The following is an 18,421-nucleotide window of genomic DNA, read 5'->3' as shown; positions in this document are numbered from 1 at the left end:
TCAGATAAATGACATGCATTCAGATAAATGCTTACGTAGACTAGGAGAGGATCATTGTTTAGTTCGTAACTAGATTGTAATTTTTCATTGTGTGTCCTTGGAGTTGGTTTTAACTTCTAGGTCCATGGCCTGGGCAAGCTTTCACACCTTTTTGTGACACATGCACGCACAAGGGAAAAGATAACTGCCAGCTGAGTAGAAAGTGCTTCAACTTCAATGGAGAATGTCTGGCGGGCATCATCGGGTCAGGACCCGAACCCGGTAGATTACAAAGGAATAGAGTTCTGGTTCCAACCCGGAGAGATCGGGCCGGCTAACAAAGCAAGGCGACTACATCAAAACCTGGCTCCGCCGTTGGTTCATCTAAAACAAGGCGAGCACTTATGGTTTAAAGACTCCCACAACATCACCCGCGGCTCCACTCCTCGCGGCTTCATCCCTGTGGGCACTTGCCTCACTGTCAAATGCGCCGAGGACGTTCTAAACAAACCCTTCGCCTTCGAGCTCTCCAGGGGGAATACACGATGTACTCTGTGGCGGATACTGAGAAGGAGAAGGGGGAGCGGATCAATTCGATTGGTCGGGCGATTGTTCAACACTCGCGGTCGGTGACAGAATCCGAAGTCGTTGAATATGATAGCAAATGGTGATTGGTTTGTGAAATTTTCAAGTTCTTAAATTTAGTGTAAAAAAAGTATGAGCCTTCGTTAAAAATTATTCCTTTTTTTGTGGGCTCATGTCTCAATTTGAGCTTACTCGGTTTAGCCTATCAATTTTAAAGGGCCCCTCAGTGATTATTGTATGTGTTGCTTGAAGTTAGAGATTTGCTGTACCTCAGTGGTGGATAAAGCACCAACCATTCCTAGGTGACTTTTCTATTTCTTGCTTTTGAGCTTGTGGACGAAGAAGCACAACACTAGATAAGGATATATATACAAGCAGAATTGGTGGATTGTAAAGGAAGCTCATTGTGCTGAGCTTATGAAGAATAGAAAGGTGAAGAAGCCGATAGTTTCAGCAAGTGAAGTTAGTCAATCATGCCAGCTCAGCAGTGCCAAGTCATCAGAGTTAGTTATGAAATACCAAGTCAGCACAGGATGTTAAAGTCTGTTATTAATAATTCTTGTGTGCATAACTAACTCGTGTGTATATAAGCTGTGATTGATTAAGTTGTAAATGACTTTTGTGAATTGTCCAGATTCAATGAAATAAAATTTTCTCTGCAATTTTTCCTTTAAAACAAACAGCTCAAGTTTTCTTTTATGGATCAAGAAGGAAAAGTTTGAAAATCTGAGATGAAGAAAGCAGAGCTCATATTCGTTCCATCACCAGGAATTGGTCACCTTGTGTCAACCCTTGAGTTTGCAAAGCATTTAACCGATCGGGATGATCGAATTTCAGTCACTCTCCTGTCTATGAAGCTAGCGGTCGCTCCTTGGGTTGATGCATACGCCAAATCACTAACAGATTCACAACCAAGAATCTGTATCATTGACCTCCCTCCTGTAGATCCGCCTCTTCCAGACGTTTTGAAGAAATCCCCAGAATACTTCCTCTCACTGGTTGTGGAAAGTCACTTGCCCAATGTTAAAAATATTGTATCATCCCGCGCTAACTCAGGCTCCCTCCAAGTTACCGGGTTAGTTCTCGATTTCTTTTGTGTGTCCATGGTTGACATTGCTAAGGAGTTGAGTCTACCTTCGTACATATTTTTAACCTCTAATTTGGGATTCTTGGGTCTCATGCTGTATTTACCGACTCGTCAGGATAGGATTAGCACTGTGTTTGAATCTTCAGATCATGAGTTGTTGATCCCAGGTATTACCAGCCCAGTTCCCGTATGTGTTTTGCCTTCTTGTTTGTTTAATAAGGATGGGGGTCATGCCACTTTGGTGAAGCTTGCTCAAAGATTCAAAGATGTCGATGGTATAATTGTAAATACATTTCATGAGTTAGAACCATATGCTGTCAACGCATTTTCGGGTGATCTAAATCCTCCCTTATACACAGTTGGGCCGGTACTTCACCTTAAAAGTCAGCCTAACCCTGATTTAGATGAGGCTCAGTACCAAAAGATCTTCCAATGGCTTGATGATCTGGCTGAATCTTCTGTAGTGTTTCTCTGTTTTGGAAGCTCTGGGAGCTTTGATGTGGCACAAGTGAAAGAGATAGCTATCGGGCTGGAGAGAAGTGGGTACAATTTCTTGTGGTCTCTGCGAGTTTCGTGCCCAAAAGATGAAGCTTCTGCACATAGATATGTCACAAATAATGGTGTATTTCCTGAAGGATTCTTGGAAAGGATCAAGGGAAGAGGAATGATCTGTGGGTGGGTCCCACAGGTGGAGATTTTAGCCCACAAAGCAATTGGAGGTTTTGTATCTCACTGTGGATGGAACTCGATCCTGGAGAGCTTGTGGTATGGTGTGCCAATTGCAACATGGCCTATTTATGCAGAACAGCAGCTTAACGCATTTAGGATGGTGAAGGAACAGGGATTAGCGCTGGATTTGAGATTGGATTACAGGGTTGGTAGTGATCTCGTGATGGCTTGTGATATAGAGAGCGCGGTAAGATGCCTAATGGATGGTGAGAGCAAGATAAGGAAGAAAGGGAAGGAAATGGCCGAGATCAGCAGGAAGTCTCTGATGGAAGGTGGATCTTCATTCAATTCGATAGGGCAATTCGTTAGTCTAAACTTTTAGAATGGTGTGTTATCATTAGTATCGAAGAAAAATGATAGGTATATTGCCTAGAAGCCATGAGCTTCCGCAGTCATTTCCTTTTTATGATCTCATGTTCTCTGAAAATATTTGTGAACAATATATATGATTTAATTTCGTGATGGTGGTGAATTTGTCTTCGCATAGAAGATGACTTGACTCGAGACTTGGAAAAAGGAGCAATGAATTGCGGAACTTCTGGTTTATTCCCATTTATCAGAGGAACATAGAATATGGATCGTGTTCGAAATTTTCTGATGCACGAGTAGTTATGTAAAATGTCTAAGCATAACCCTTCATGCATTTATCATTTAACAGTGGAGACTTGATTTGACATCTCTGTTATATCAAAAACATTATTGCCAAGAAAAGTCTCAACAATTTTCATCACTAGTTCTGGCAAAGCCATTTGAGCAAATTCGTGGAGACTCAAGTCATCGCTGAACGCGCTATCTGTGGGCCGCTTTCTGGCGAACATTTTCTAGCAAAAGAATTGCAAGGCTTTATACATCTCCTGCCAATGCCATTGACACATCGCCATCCATGCCATACTCTAAAAGAAACATGTTAATGCACTAATGTGTCAGTTAACATATAAATGAGTTCTAACATGCAGTACACGAATTAACAAAGAATAAAATCAGAATATCAAAGTATATAAAAAACATACATTTAGTTGGAGCTAGATAGTCTACAGAGCCTTTTATTCCAACTGAGCTTGATTTAGTGGACTATTTGATAGAAAATCTTGCAAATCCAAAATTACTCTCATAGACAACCATGTCCTGATCTAGGAAAACGTTGTTGGATTTCAGATCACCTTGAACGATTGGTAATTGATAGTAGTGATAAAGATATTAAATTATTTGCATCTAAATTAGAATCTCTGACTTTAATAAAGTAAAAAATAAATTAAAAAATAAAAAACACAAAATTTAATTTATAATATGATAAAATGAGTGTGTTTCTTTTATTTTTTAGTTTGTCCCTTATTTTAACACCAAAAAAAAAAAAAATGTACTCTATTGCCATATTCAATCAAGAGAAACTTTCCCACTTAAATGGTTTCCAGCAACATCAAGCCTTCCAAGATTGAAGAACAAGAAATCCAGTCAGGAAGAAAGCCCGTAAAACGGTTGCCATTAATTGAAAATGTTCTCACCTTTGGAAGATTGAAACCCAATGAAAGTGGTCGACTTCCTTTCAGTCTATATGGTGGAGTGAGCAAATACCAGAAGCATACAAATCCAAAGTTTCCCTAACCAATTATGTTTGACGATGAAATGTCACCAGTTATCTTCACTCAGCTCTACATAAGAAACCATTGGAAACTCTTGCTCCATCGGCAACGTATCAAAAGATTAATGTGCAGACCTCCTTTTTTGAACATAAACAATAATATGGCATATGGATAAGATTTCTGCTTTTCTTGATCCTTTAGACTGTCAAGATGGTAAAAGCAACTCATCTGAACCCCCATACAACTTCTCACTCCCAAAGAGTGAAATTCTTATTTTATTGTCCAGAAGCTCCTTTTATTGGTACCTCACCCTCAATATGATTGTGAGAAAGATTCAAATATTCCAAGAAAGATAAATTCTCGAAAAATATTTTGGAATCTAACCAGACAAATTGTTACTTGACAGATCCAACCATTTGATGCTTTTTAAGGAACTCAAAAAAAGTGGAATGGTTTCTCTGAAAGAATTATCATGGATATCAAAAATATTATGAACTTTGTACAAGTGCTTAAAGTCTTAAGAATCTCATCAGAAAAATGATATCTAAAAATATACAACTCAACAAGATTATTCAAGTTACCCACTTCTAAAGCAAGAGTGCCCTTAAAAAGGTTTCCTGGGAGATCGAGTATAAGCGAAAATGTTGTTATATCAAAAATTTGTTGTAGCAAAATACCATCGTCGACAGCCAATGCCAACAAACTGGTTGGACTCTATTGTAAATACCGTCAGATTGACAAGATTTCCTGTCTCAGGAGGAACGGTTCTTTTTATTTTGATTGAGATCATTGTGGTTGAGATGTTTACTATGGAATGGGGCGGCGGCCCTCCAAATTGATTGCCGTATAAAATGAGAGTTTCAAATTTGCTACAGTCTGTAAGAAGGTTAACAAAATCAAGATCATTGTCTACCTCAGATCCCAAATTATTGCCGCCCATAAACTTAGAAGTGATAGATTCGTAAGGCAGCTAAAATTAATCGACACTTCCCTTTGAGTTGATTGGCGGAAGGGTTAAAAAGCTCTGCAATTTGAAGTGTTGGACAAAGAATCAGGGAAAGAGCCGAAAAAAATTGTTTGCAACAATACTAAACTCTCTAAGGTTTGGAAGATTGAAACCAATGTCAAACAGTAACCTTCCACTGAATCTATTGAGCGTGAGATAAATCTTCTCCGGGGAAGAGATATTATAAATTGAAGGAGTAACCATGGAGAACTGATTTTTACCTAGGTAATCTCTAACAAACATTACATGAAGAGCTGAAAGATTTCCAATGAAAGCTGGAAGTTGTCTCCGTATATTAAGGAAGCACATCTTAGCTTCTTAGTCAAAGATCAGTCAATGCAAAGAGTGATCAAAGAGGCCAAGTCAGCAGAGTAATTGAGAGTGTGCCAGGTCATTGACAGCTCAGCCTCACTAGTGACACTTGTCTATTGTGCTCTGCATCTTTTATTCTGTTGTTTCTGTTTTAGTTCTGCAGTTAGTTAAGCTCACGAGCTGATATAAAAACTGATTGTATTTTCTATTTTCGATACAATAAAATATATTGATGAAATTCAGTTAAGAGATATTTTCTTTTCTCTGTACATTTTTCTTTCCATCCAAACAGAGTAAGGTTTTCCTTTATGGTATCAGAGCCTAGATCAATATGACTAGCTCCAATAATCCAATCGTAAACACAAACACTAATTCAACAAATTTTTCATTCAACAATCCAGTGAAGCTAGATCGAGCCAATTACTTAATTTGGCGATCTCAAGTATTAGCTTCCATAAGAGGCAACAGGCTTGAAGGTTTTATTAATGGAACAAAATCTGAACCAGAGCAGTATCTCACTCGAAGAACAGCTGATGGATCTACACAGGTGATTGAGAATCCAGAATTTATCACCTGGAAATCACAAGATCAAACACTTCTTGGCTGGCTCTTATCTTCAATAAGTGAAGGTACACTTGGTCTCGTTATTACTCTTGATAGTTCATATACTGTATGGAAAACACTTGAGAAAAAATTTGGAGTACAATCTGAAGCTAAGGTACTTCAGATCAAGTATGAAATAAACACTTTAAAGAAAGAATCAATGAATGTTGAAGATTATTGCATGAAAATGAAAGCATTAGCTGATAAACTTGCTTGTGCTGGGAGTCCTTTGAATGATAGAGAATTGTTGATGCACATTCTTAATGGTCTCGGATCAGGCTTCATAGATATAGCTTCTTTTATCACTGCTTGTAAAATGGATTTTGATGATGCATATGCATTGTTGCTCACTCATGAATCTAGAATTGAGCAACAAGAGCAAGATGCTAAAACTGTTTTCAATGCTAATTTGGCACAAGGCATGTTTAATGCTAATTTTGCACAAACAAGGGGAAACTATAGAAGAGGTGGTTATACAGGAGGTTTTCAAGGCAATTATTTTGGTGGGAGAGGATCTGGTACTGGTAGAGGTTTTCCTTCGAGAGATTTTTCTGGATTTAATGGTTTCAATGGAGGATATTCTGGTTTTAGTGGTTATGGCAGAGGCCAAAACATGTATCAAATGAAAGGAAAACCAATCTTCAATGGCATGTCTCCTACTATGCCATGCAATTTTTCTGGAAACACACATCAAAATGCTGCTAGTATGTCTGAAGAAATGATAATATGTCAGATTTGTTCTAAACCTGGACATAGTGCTGATGTTTGTTGGTATAGATTTAATGAAGATTTTGTTCCAGCTTCATCTAGAGCCAATAACAAAGGAAAAATTCCAAAGTCTGCTTATATAACTAATCTGGAATCAGCTAATTACGTGCCATCTTATATGCCTAATTTTGATGAATATTCTGCTGGAATGTCTCCTGTATATATGCCTGGTTTTCATGCTTCATATTCCCCTGGAGCTGCATATATGGCCAACTGTGAAGGGCCTGCTGATGAAGGCTGGTATTTGGATAGTGGAGCTACACATCATCTCACAAACAACATGGCCAATATGCACATTAGAGAAGAATTCAAAGGTAATGATCAACTCATCATAGGAAATGGTCAAGGCCTACCTATCACTCATGTTGGTAATGCTTCTCTTCGATTTGGTCATACAGCTACCTGTATTTTGTTAAAAGATATGTTGTTTATGCCTTCTATAACCAAAAATCTTTTAAGCATATCCAAACTAACCTCAGATAATAACATCTCTGTTGAATTTTGTGGTAATGTTTGTTTTGTGAAGGACAAAATGAAGGGGCAAGTTCTTCTGCAGGGGCTTGCTGAGAAAGGACTCTACAAGCTGCAAATTAAACCCAGTTCACCCAGCTCACCTAATACTCAAACTCATGAGTCATATATGTCAGTTGTTCATTCAAATAAGCCTTTGTCCATGTTGTCTTTTGTTGACAGAAACAATCAGACCTCAAATAAATGTGATTCTTTTGCCAAGGCTTGTTTCAATTCTGTTTCATCAAATTGTACTCAAACAGTTGATTAATTAACTTTGTTGCATAGAAAGTTTGGTTATCCGAATTTGAATGTTCTTATACACTTGCTGAAGTCTTATAATTGTGCTAAAGTCTCTCTGAAGTTACTTAGAAATTCCAATCATAGTGTGTGTGAAGCATGCCAATTGGGAAAATCTCATAGATTACACTTTGCAACTACAGAGATAAAAACTACTCATGTTCTGGAACTTATACACACAGATCTTTGGGGGCCTTCACCAGTTTTGTCTAGGAATGGATATAAATACTATATTAGCTTTGTTGATGATTATAGCAGATATACATGGATCTATCCCCTCAAGCTTAAATCAGAAGCTTTAGAAGTCTTTAAGCTATTCAAACTTCAAGTTGAAAATCAGTTCAGCACATCTATCAAGATGTTGGAATCAGATTGGGGGGGAGAATATAGAGTGTTTACAGATTTTCTAAATCAAAATGGCATTCTCTTTAGACACTCATGTCCTTATACACATCATCAAAATGGATCAGTAGAAAGAAAACATAGACATATAGTTGAACTTGGTTTAACCTTGTTAGCTCAAGCAAATTTATGTCTTCAATATTGGTGGGATGCTTTTCATACTGCAGTATTTCACATTAATAGGTTACCCACTCCAGTGCTCAAAAATCAAACACCATATGAGAAGTTGTTTAACCACAAAGCAGATTATAGTTTTCTTAAGTGTTTTGGCTGCTTATGTTATCCATTCCTGAGAGACTATAATAGACATAAGTTTGATTTTCATTCCAGCAAGTGTATATTCATTGGGTACAGTCCATCCCACAAAGGCTATAAATGTCTTCATCCTTCAGGTCAAGTATACATTGTCAGACATGTTACATTTGATGAAACTTGTTTTCCTTCAACTTCCCTTGATAATAAAACCAATACCTCATCTTGTGATCCTGAGTCTGTCAAAACACTAAACCAGCAGCAAGTATCTCAATTGTCTACCTTGCCATATATTCCTGACAGCAGTTCTGAAGAGTCCTTCTCAGCAGGAACCAGCAGTAACAGAACTAAATCTTCATCAGGTTCTGATCATACAATCTCTGTTCAACAAAATCAACAACTCGATTTACTTGATTCTTCAGGCTACACACAAACACCAACTACAAACACTTCACCTGCATCAGCTCCAACTCTCCAACCAGAACCTCAAATTCCAATTTTGCCACATGACATATTAACCAACACACATTCACAGAACCAACAAACTATCCATCATCCTACACACAAAATGATCACTAGAGCTAAATCAGGTATATTCAAACCAAAGGTGTTTTATGCTGCTTTGTCAAATAGAGAACCAGATACAGTAGAAGAAGCATTAGAAGATCAAAGATGGTGTCAGGCAATGAAAGATGAGTATGATGCATTAATGAAGAACAATACTTGGATTCTGGTACCTAACACCTCTGAACAGAAGGTTGTTGATAATAAATGAGTATTTAGAGTCAAGTATAATACTGATGGGAGTGTTGCCAAGCATAAAGCAAGACTTGTTGCCAAAGGATTTCAACAAGTAGCAGGAGTTGATTATTTTGAGACTTTCAGTCCAGTAGTTAAACCAGCTACAGTTCGAGTGGTATTAAGCTTGGCTGCAATGAATGGCTGGAAAATAAGGCAAGTAGATATTAATAATGCATTCTTAAATGGTGATTTAGTTGAAGATGTTTTTATGAAACAACCTGAGGGTTTTATCAATGTTCATAAACCTGGTCATATTTGCAAGTTGAATAAGGCACTTTATGGGTTGAAGCAGGCTCCTAGAGCATGGTTTGATAAGCTCAAGGAAACTTTGATTAAATGGGGATTTCATAATTCAAGAGCAGATACATCACTATTTCTGAAGAAAGAAAAAGGATCTATGATTATGATATTAATCTATGTGGATGATATACTAATTACAGGTCCTAACAGCAAAGTTCTTGAGGATTTTATCTCTTATTTCAGTTCAGTTTTTGCCTTAAAGGATCTAGGGAGTTTGTCTTATTTTCTGGGAATTGAAGTCTCTTACTACAATGGAAGTATTTTCTTGTCTCAAAGAAAATATATCAGAGACTTACTAAAAAAAGCAGAGCTTTTAAGTTGTAAAGGATGTGATACACCAATGACTACTGGAACAAAACTTCAGAAACAAGTTGATGGTTCACTTGGTCAATTTATTGATGATCCTTCAGCATATAGAAGTTTAGTTGGTGGCTTACAATATGTGATACTTACAAGACCTGAGATAGCATTTGCAGTACATAAGCTTAGTCAATATGTTGCTATGCCAACTTTACAGCATCTAATGGCATGCAAGAGGGTGTTAAGATACTTAAAGGAAACTCAGGACTATGGACTGAAATTTGGAGTTGAAGGGGAGCTGACACTAACTGGATACACAGATGCAGATTGGGCTTGTGACATTGATGACAGGAAATCAGTTGGTGCATACTGTATTTACTTGGGAAACAATCTAATCTCATGGTCTTCTAAGAAGCAATCAGTTGTGACTAGATCTAGTGCTGAAAGTGAATATAGATCTCTTGCTGCAGCTTGTGCAGAGATTACTTGGCTTCAATCATTGTTCAGTGAAATGAATCTGCAGTGCACTTCAACTCCAGTGATATGGTGTGATAACAAGAGTGATACTGAGCTTGCAAAGAATCCAGTTTATCATTCAAGAACCAAACACATTGAACTGGACATGCACTTCATTAGAGATAAAGTTGTTGCCAAGGAATTGCAGATCAATTACATACCCAGTGAAGAACAAATTGCAGATGTCTTAACAAAACCCTTAACCTTCAATCATTTTAATTTCTTTAGAAGCAAACTCAATGTGCAACCTTGCCCGTTGAGTTTGAAGGGGGCTATTAAGGAAGCACATCTTAGCTTCTTAGTCAAAGATCAGTCAATGCAAAGAGTGATCAAAGAGGCCAAGTCAGCAGAGTAATTGAGAGTGTGCCAGGTCATTGACAGCTCAGCCTCACTAGAGACACTTGTCTATTGTGCTCTGCATCTTTTATTCTGTTGTTTCTGTTTTAGTTCTGCAGTTAGTTAAGCTCACGAGCTGATATAAAAACTGATTGTATTTTCTATTTTCGATACAATAAAATATATTGATGAAATTCAATTAAGAGATATTTTCTTTTCTCTGTACATTTTTCTTTCCATCCAAACAGAGTAAGGTTTTCCTTTACCGTAAGATTATTGAAACCAATGGACAGGCTTTTAAGCTTTAACTAGTAGCCAAAGGTCTGTTGGAATCTCTACCACAAGGTTGTTTTAATGGGCAATAAAAGTGATAAGGTTTGAGCAACGGGATAAATTGGTTGGTTTTTGTCAGAAAAAGAATTATTGGCCGGTATTGCATATTCAAGCCTGAACAGACGACCAAACTCACTAGGATTTTCACCCTGGAAGCCGTTATTTGCGATGAAGATGTACCTGAGGAAGCTAAGATTCCCAACATTAGGAGATAAGAAACCTCCTATGCTCTGGTTTCCAAAGTCTAACTTAGTCACCCTTTTGTGCCTACGACCGCAGGCTATTACCCTCCATTGACATAAGTTTACAGAAGTGTTCCATGAACTTGTGACTCCAAGTGGATCATGAAGCTGTGACTTTGTGGCGAGTAATGCAAGACGATCTATCTCGTTGGATCTGGCTACGATGATGGTGGAAGCACAAAAGAGAAGAAAGGCAAGCCCACTTGACAGATGTAGAGCGCTAGCAATCTGCATTTTTGTTATAGGTGAAAAGAAATGAGCAGATTAATCTTTGAGAGCACCTCTTTTGATCTCATAATTTATAGAGCTCAATCACTGACTTTTTTCAGTCGATTGTAAGTAGAAGACTAGAAGCCAAGGCAGTCTCATCATTAATTTAATCTTTTGCATTCGCTTCTTGTAATAAGGACCTGAATCATGCAATGTAAACTTGCCATTGATATTAACATTCTAATTAAATTAACAACACCAGTCAAGAATATGGGAGTCAATCCTTTGTCAAAAAGATATAACACTTAAAGAGACAAGGAGATTCCTCTTCCTTCATCTATACATATGTGTATAGCTGGTATAAACTAATCTTTGCATCTTTACCATCAAGTGCATTCATAAGAATTTTTTCCCAAAAAGAAAAATGACAAAATCATTCTCTATTGGTACCTACTATCAATAACGATGGGTCGAAGCTCATGTTGTGTGATAAAACTTAGGGTGGGCAAATAACCTGACTTGACCCGATTCAATCCAAAAAATTTGGGGTTCGGATAAAATGTGAATGAAGAATCTAATCCGACTGAGTTGGATTTTGGCCACTCAATTAGATCGGATTATGATCGGATCTGGTTAATTACAATTCACACACAAACACAAATTTCCAATTCATTTCAAACTATATTTGGATCAGATTAGATTACTAGTTCGAATTGATTTTGAATTACTTTTCTCCTAACCTAATTAACTCGAAATCCAATCAAATTGAACCGAAACCTAATGGGGTTCGATCCAAACCCGATCCTATTCTAAATTTGTCCATCCCTAATAAAACTTCCAAGTCCATGAGGATACAAAACATCGTTGTGTGTATGGCAGCTATGTATATATATGTTATGTAACCATGAATGAGTTATTGATTTATATGATTGTCTATATTTTATTATATGCATGAATTATATTTAGTTAATTTTCTCAGAAACTAATAAGGACAGCTTGAATCATCAATCATGATAAATAACAAGCTGGCCTCTAAGATCAATTTAAGCGATGAAGAAAATTAATTTCAGTAGAAGATTTTCATTAATTAATTCTATTTCATGATCGAACAAAATAAAATAGAAAAAAAAAGATAAATTTTGAATTATTCCACTCATGAATTACCTGTATTCTAAATATCACTCTATTTTTTAAAACCGCAAGTTAACCCTATTCAATTGCTATGGAAAAAATAGAAGTAGGTTGATATCTTTTTTTTTTTTTTGTCTTCTTAGTAAAAATAAAGAATAAATTGAGATTTTAAAAAATAAAGAAAATAATTTAAAAATAGTTAATTCATGGAAAAAAAAACTACACGACAAGTCGTCCGGTTTCACAGAATTCACTGGATTGCCGTGTCATTTACAAAAAGGGTCCGCCTACGTTACATGCAGTGTAACGTACACTCAGCCTGTGAAATTTCATCTAGTCCCTTATACTTTCTATTATTTATATTTTATTCATAAATATTATAAATTTTTTGAAATGTACAATTTCGTTTAACCCCTTATACACTCAATTTTATTTTATTAAAACCCTAGAGTATGAATTTGCCCCTATAATATTAAATTCTCAAAATAACCTCTATTTAATTAAAAAATATAATTATTGTTAAATGAATTATAATTATAATTATTATTTTATTATAATCATAAATATTTTTTTAATAGATTATTGTTATTATTAATAACAAGAATAAAAAGCATTATAATTAATTAATCTATTAACAATAATTAATAATATTTTTTATTAAATTGTTAATAATAATAATAATTAATGATTATCTAGATTTTTTTTAATATTTGGTATAAAACTTATTTTTATAATAAAAATTGTTATTACTCACACACAAGTCACTATCTAAACGCAAGGTATTTTTCCAGCCTCCGCTCTCCTGGCAGCCTAAAAGTCCACACACGCATGAGACCCCCTTGCCCAAACAACTCAAAAAATATTATTATAATCATAAATATGTTAATCGGAACTAGTTTATTCAAAATAAAAGTCTCCGCTCTCCTTTCATATTTTATTATAATCATAAATATATTAATTATCATTGATTATTATTATTATTATTAAAAATTTAATAAAAAAATATTATTAATTATTGTTAATAGATTAATTATAATGCTTTTTATTCTTGTTATTAATAATAACAATAATCTATTAAAAAAATATTTATGATTATAATAAAATAATAATTATAATTATAATTCATTTAACAATAATTATATTTTTAATTAAATAGAAGTTATTTTGAGAATTTAATATTATAGGGGCGAATTCATACTCTAGGGTTTTAATAAAATAAAATTGAGTGTATAAAGGGTTAAACGAAACTGTACATTTTAAAAAATTTATAATATTTATGAATAAAATATAAATAACAAAAAATATAAAAGGCTCGATGAAATTTCACAGACTGAGTGTACGTTACACTATATGTAGGCGGACCCTTACAAAAATATTGAACGGTTTAATCGGTTTAATTTCAACTTAATTAACGTCCCGCTGTCCATTCTTCCTAGAAAGGGAAATGAGAACCCACTGAATGATGACGGATAACCCACCACAACACATGGAAACTCTAAGCACCCCAGTTATTTCTCTTCCACGTCACCCAAACACCACTACCCTAACTGTCAATAACGGCCATCAACACCACCCGCACCCAGTTTTCTCACTAATCAAACAATGCAAAAATATAAAACAGCTAAAGCAAATTCATACACAAATGCTACGTACAGGCCTTTTCTTTGACCCATACTCAGCCAGCAAGCTCTTCACACCTTGTGCTCTTGGTACCTTTTCCAGCCTTGAGTACGCACGTGAAATGTTCGATCAAATTCCCCAACCAAATCTTTATACTTGGAACACCCTCATTCGTGCTTATTCATCAAGCGCCGAACCTATTCAGAGTTTTATGATATTTTTGCAGCTGGTTTATAATTCTCCTTATTTTCCGAACGAATTCACTTTCCCTTTTGTGATTAAAGCGGCAGCAAGGCTCGTTCAGTTTCGTGTAGGGCAAGCTATTCATGGAATGGTTATCAAGTCCTCGTTTGAGGATGATTTGTTTATTTCTAATTCATTAATACATTTTTATGCCATATGTGGAGATCTAGCTATGGCTTATTGTGTTTTTGTAATGATTGGTAAGAAAGATGTTGTTTCTTGGAATTCGATGATCTCGGGGTTCGTTCAAGGAGGTTTTTTTGAAAAGGCAATAGAGTTGTATAGAGAGATGGAGATGGAAAATGTGAAGCCTGATGAGGTGACAATGGTGGCTGTTTTATCAGCTTGTGCAAAGAAGAGGGATTTGGAATTTGGAAGATGGGTCTGTTCTTATATCGAAAAGAATGGGATAAAAATGGACTTGACTTTGAGTAATGCGATGCTTGATATGTATGTGAAATGTGGGAGTCTTGAAGATGCAAAAAGCCTGTTTGATAAGATGGAAGAGAAAGATATTGTTTCGTGGACAACTATGATTGATGGATATGCTAAATTGGGGGAGTTTGATGCAGCTATGTCAGTTCTGGCTGCCGTGCCAATACAACAGATTGCCACATGGAATGCACTGATTTCAGCTTATGAACAGAATGGGAAGCCAAACGAGGCTTTGTCCATTTTTCATGAGCAGCTCAGCAAGAATGTGAATCCAGATGAGTTCACTTTTGTGAGTGTTTTGTCCGCTTGTGCTCAGCTTGGAGCAATGGATATAGGTGTGCAGATCCATGCAAAAATGAAGAAGCAAGGGATAAAGTTAAATTGCTATCTCACAACCTCACTTATTGACATGTATACTAAGTGTGGCAATCTGGATAAGGCACTTGAGGTATTTCATACTGTGAAGAGTAGAGATGTGTTTGTATGGAGCACCATGATTGCAGGGTTCGCAATGTATGGACGTGGTAGAGATGCATTAGATTTGTTCTCTAGAATGCAAGAAGCTAAAGTTAAGCCCAATGCTGTGACTTTTACCAATGTACTATGTGCTTGTAGTCACTCAGGTTTAGTGGACGAGGGCAGGATGTTTTTCAATCAAATGGAGCCAGTTTATGGGGCTGTGCCTGGAGTGAAGCACTATACTTGCATGGTTGACATGCTTGGTCGTGCTGGCCTGTTGAATGAAGCTGTTGAGTTCATAGAGAAAATGCCAATAGTTCCTGGTGCCTCAGTATGGGGGGCTCTGCTTGGGGCCTGTAAAATTCATGAAAATGTTGAGCTTGCTGAATACGCTTGTAGCCATTTGCTGGAGTTGGAACCTGAAAATCATGGAGCTTTAGTGCTACTATCTAATATATATGCCAAAACAGGGAAATGGGATAATGTTTCTGAGTTAAGGAAACATATGAGAGTCTCTGGATTAAAGAAAGAACCGGGTTGTAGCTCAATTGAGGTCAATGGTGAAATTCATAAGTTCCTAGCAGGAGAGAGCTCTCACCCTCTCTGCAAGGAAATCTACTCAAAGCTTGATGAAATTGTAGCAAGATTAAAGTCATTTGGTTATGTACCCAACAGGTCTCACCTTTTGCAACTTGTTGAAGAAGAAGACGTGCAGGAGCAGGCCCTTAACCTTCACAGTGAGAGGTTAGCGATTGCATATGGGCTTATTAGTGTGGAGCCATCTCAACCAATCCGGATTGTGAAGAATCTTCGTGTTTGCGGCGACTGTCACTCAGTTGCTAAGCTCATATCTAAACTTTACAATAGAGAGATACTATTGAGGGACCGGTATCGATTCCATCATTTTAGTGGAGGGAATTGTTCATGCATGGATTATTGGTGAATATGGGAATTGCTACAAAGAAAAATCTAAAACCTGGAAAAGTGAAACTTTTGCATATTCAACAGTTTTCTGAAGCATTACAACCGCTCTGCAGATTTTTAGAATATCAAACAAGTTGAAAAGGGCATGAAAAACATTCTTGTCAGCAAGGAGAACGACTTATTTGCACATGAAGGGCAAGCAGAATCTTTTCCCTCCAGTTCTCCTAGGAATTAAGTCCCTTCACACAAGACATCTGGTGCCTGAGATGGAAAGAGGGTTGAGCAGCTCCCTTAAGGAGGAGGAAAATTTCTTCAAAACTCCTGGAGTGTTCTGGCATCTTCTGCACAATATTAATTTTACTTTGTGTGATATTTCATATGAACCATACATTACATGGATTATGTATGTCAGGTTCAGCCAACTGAATGCTTTTAAAAATTGAACAAAATTATCAAATTACAAACAATGTGATGTCAATATTTCGAAACTAAGAAATTTCTTTGCTATTATATCGAAACTTAGAAACTAAGTCCCAATCATATATATCTGATTGTAAATATCAGTATAATATATCTGCTATAATAACAATTGTTGTAAATATTTGTACAATACAGTAATCTGATGTATAATCAATATTAAAAAAAAAAAGAAATTTCTTTGCTATATGGCAAAAATTATAGTGGTCATATATACTGGTCATTCTGTTTACCTGTAGGAGAGCCAAGTCTACGAAGAAATCTATTCACAACCATTTTAGATTCCCTATTTCCAAGTTCAAGCAAATTTACCTCTCCTGAGATTCGATCCCTGGCCAAAGCGTTTCTAAGGTCTGAACCGAACAATTAGGTATTAGTTTCAATACCGAGAGTGCCATTAAAATAATATACAATTCCATTAATATCCCTGTAACAAATTAAACTTAATTTCAGATTTTATAAATTAAATATATAATTTGAAAACTGACCGATGGGCGCTTAATATTCCGTCGCCGACTACGGAAAGTACTGCTTTGGTGGCAAATTGCACACTATCGAATATAAAATTTCCGATCATCTAACGGTGATACATTTATCGGAAAACTAGGCCACATGACTGTGAAAAATTCCACCCAAAAGGTGGCGGGATCATAACTTCGCCATTTAAGGGTGACCTGCTGACTTCGTGAAGTGCACGACCACCTCATCAATCTCAGCGGCTGCCGAAGACGAGAAATCAGGTGGCGATGCACCTAAATGAGCCGCAATTGTTCTATGGAATTACACAGCCACCACTTCTTTTCGTGGTTTTGCGCGAACAAACGACCATCCGTGTCGACAAAATTTGATCGGTTGTGCAGGATGGTTAAAATTTGAATATTTCGGTATCAGAGTTGTCACCAAATATTTTGAACTCGCCCGCGACGGCGACGGAATAGTGAATTTTGATTTGTTATTTTTAAGTTATTAATAAATTTAGTTTTATATTGTTCGCTTATTATTTATTTTGTTATATTAATAGCATTGAAAGACTACATAAAGTAATATTATCATGGAGTTATCCAATATTAAGAAATAATAGCATGTGAAATAAGTAGGAGCTCATGGGTAATTATCTATAATAGTATATGGTAATTGATAAATTTATTACATTAATTAGCATTAACAATATTTTTGAATTTTTTTAACTTTCTATTTATATTTCATAATAGTTATGTATTACAATAACCATATTTGGCCATTTTAATGTGTGTGTATATACATATATATCTACTTATTGAAAATTTTTCAATTAAAAAACCATGGTTTTAAAACTTTTCTGCACTTTAAGATTTTGAACTAAAAAACTACTAATGTACATTTATACACATGCACTTTTATAGTTAATTTATCAAATATAAATGGAAAATTATTTGACAAGTGATTATATAATAATTTAAAATTACCAAACATCTTGCCAATTTTTTTCATAAAACTGATTATTTATTTGAGAATTTAAATAAGAATTGATTACTTCCGAAGCGGAAGCAATCCCATACATTTCTAGTTTTCGGCTTCTATTTTTTAATTCTGACAGTCCCAAGATGCATGATTTGGATAAGCCAAGAGAAATTTTGATGAATCCCTTTCATCAGACCACCGTGCAAATCCAGAAAACTTAATCCAAATTTAAGCTGGAACCTATTCTTTTGTCAAACTGCTGCGACTACAACAACATACTGATTTGTGCAGACATTTAAGGATGCTTTGCCACCAAAGTCGAGTCGACAACTCTGAAACCGTGAAAAGTGGAGACTATATGCGTTTGAGTGTTTCTTCTCTTCTTGAGAAGTTGAGGGAGGCTGTCGGCTCCTTGTGTTTCCAAGTTGAGGGACTTTGTGCGTGCGTGTCTCACTTCACTCTTTAGTTTCAATTTCAGTTAATTTTTTTTTTTTTTTAAAGCCAACCCGATCGAATTGTGATCGGATTGGGTGAAAAATAC

The 18,421-nt window shown here is 36.1% G+C and overlaps 2 protein-coding genes and 1 pseudogene across 2 annotated transcripts; all 3 read left to right on the top strand.

Annotated features, from left to right (window-relative positions):
- Positions 1-216: 216 nt before the first annotated feature.
- On the top strand, positions 217-650 carry LOC18039247 (annotated as a pseudogene).
- A 638-nt stretch (positions 651-1,288) lies between these two features.
- Positions 1,289-2,702, top strand: LOC18039246 (UDP-glycosyltransferase 71K1). The gene has a single exon (XM_006428744.2). The coding sequence runs from the start codon at positions 1,296-1,298 to the stop codon at positions 2,700-2,702; it is 1,407 nt and encodes a 468-aa protein (XP_006428807.1). The 5' UTR covers positions 1,289-1,295.
- A 10,977-nt stretch (positions 2,703-13,679) lies between these two features.
- On the top strand, positions 13,680-16,344 carry LOC18039621 (pentatricopeptide repeat-containing protein At2g29760, chloroplastic). Its single transcript, XM_006428743.2, has one exon. The coding sequence runs from the start codon at positions 13,742-13,744 to the stop codon at positions 15,980-15,982; it is 2,241 nt and encodes a 746-aa protein (XP_006428806.2). The 5' UTR covers positions 13,680-13,741; the 3' UTR covers positions 15,983-16,344.
- The last annotated feature ends 2,077 nt before the right edge of the window (positions 16,345-18,421 follow it).

This window comes from Citrus clementina, unplaced genomic scaffold (genome assembly GCF_000493195.1).
Source record: "Citrus clementina cultivar Clemenules unplaced genomic scaffold, Citrus_clementina_v1.0 scaffold_6, whole genome shotgun sequence".
NCBI lineage: Eukaryota > Viridiplantae > Streptophyta > Magnoliopsida > Sapindales > Rutaceae > Citrus > Citrus x clementina.
Note: the sequence above shows the minus strand (reverse complement) of the source record. Positions and strands in the feature narration are given on the sequence as shown.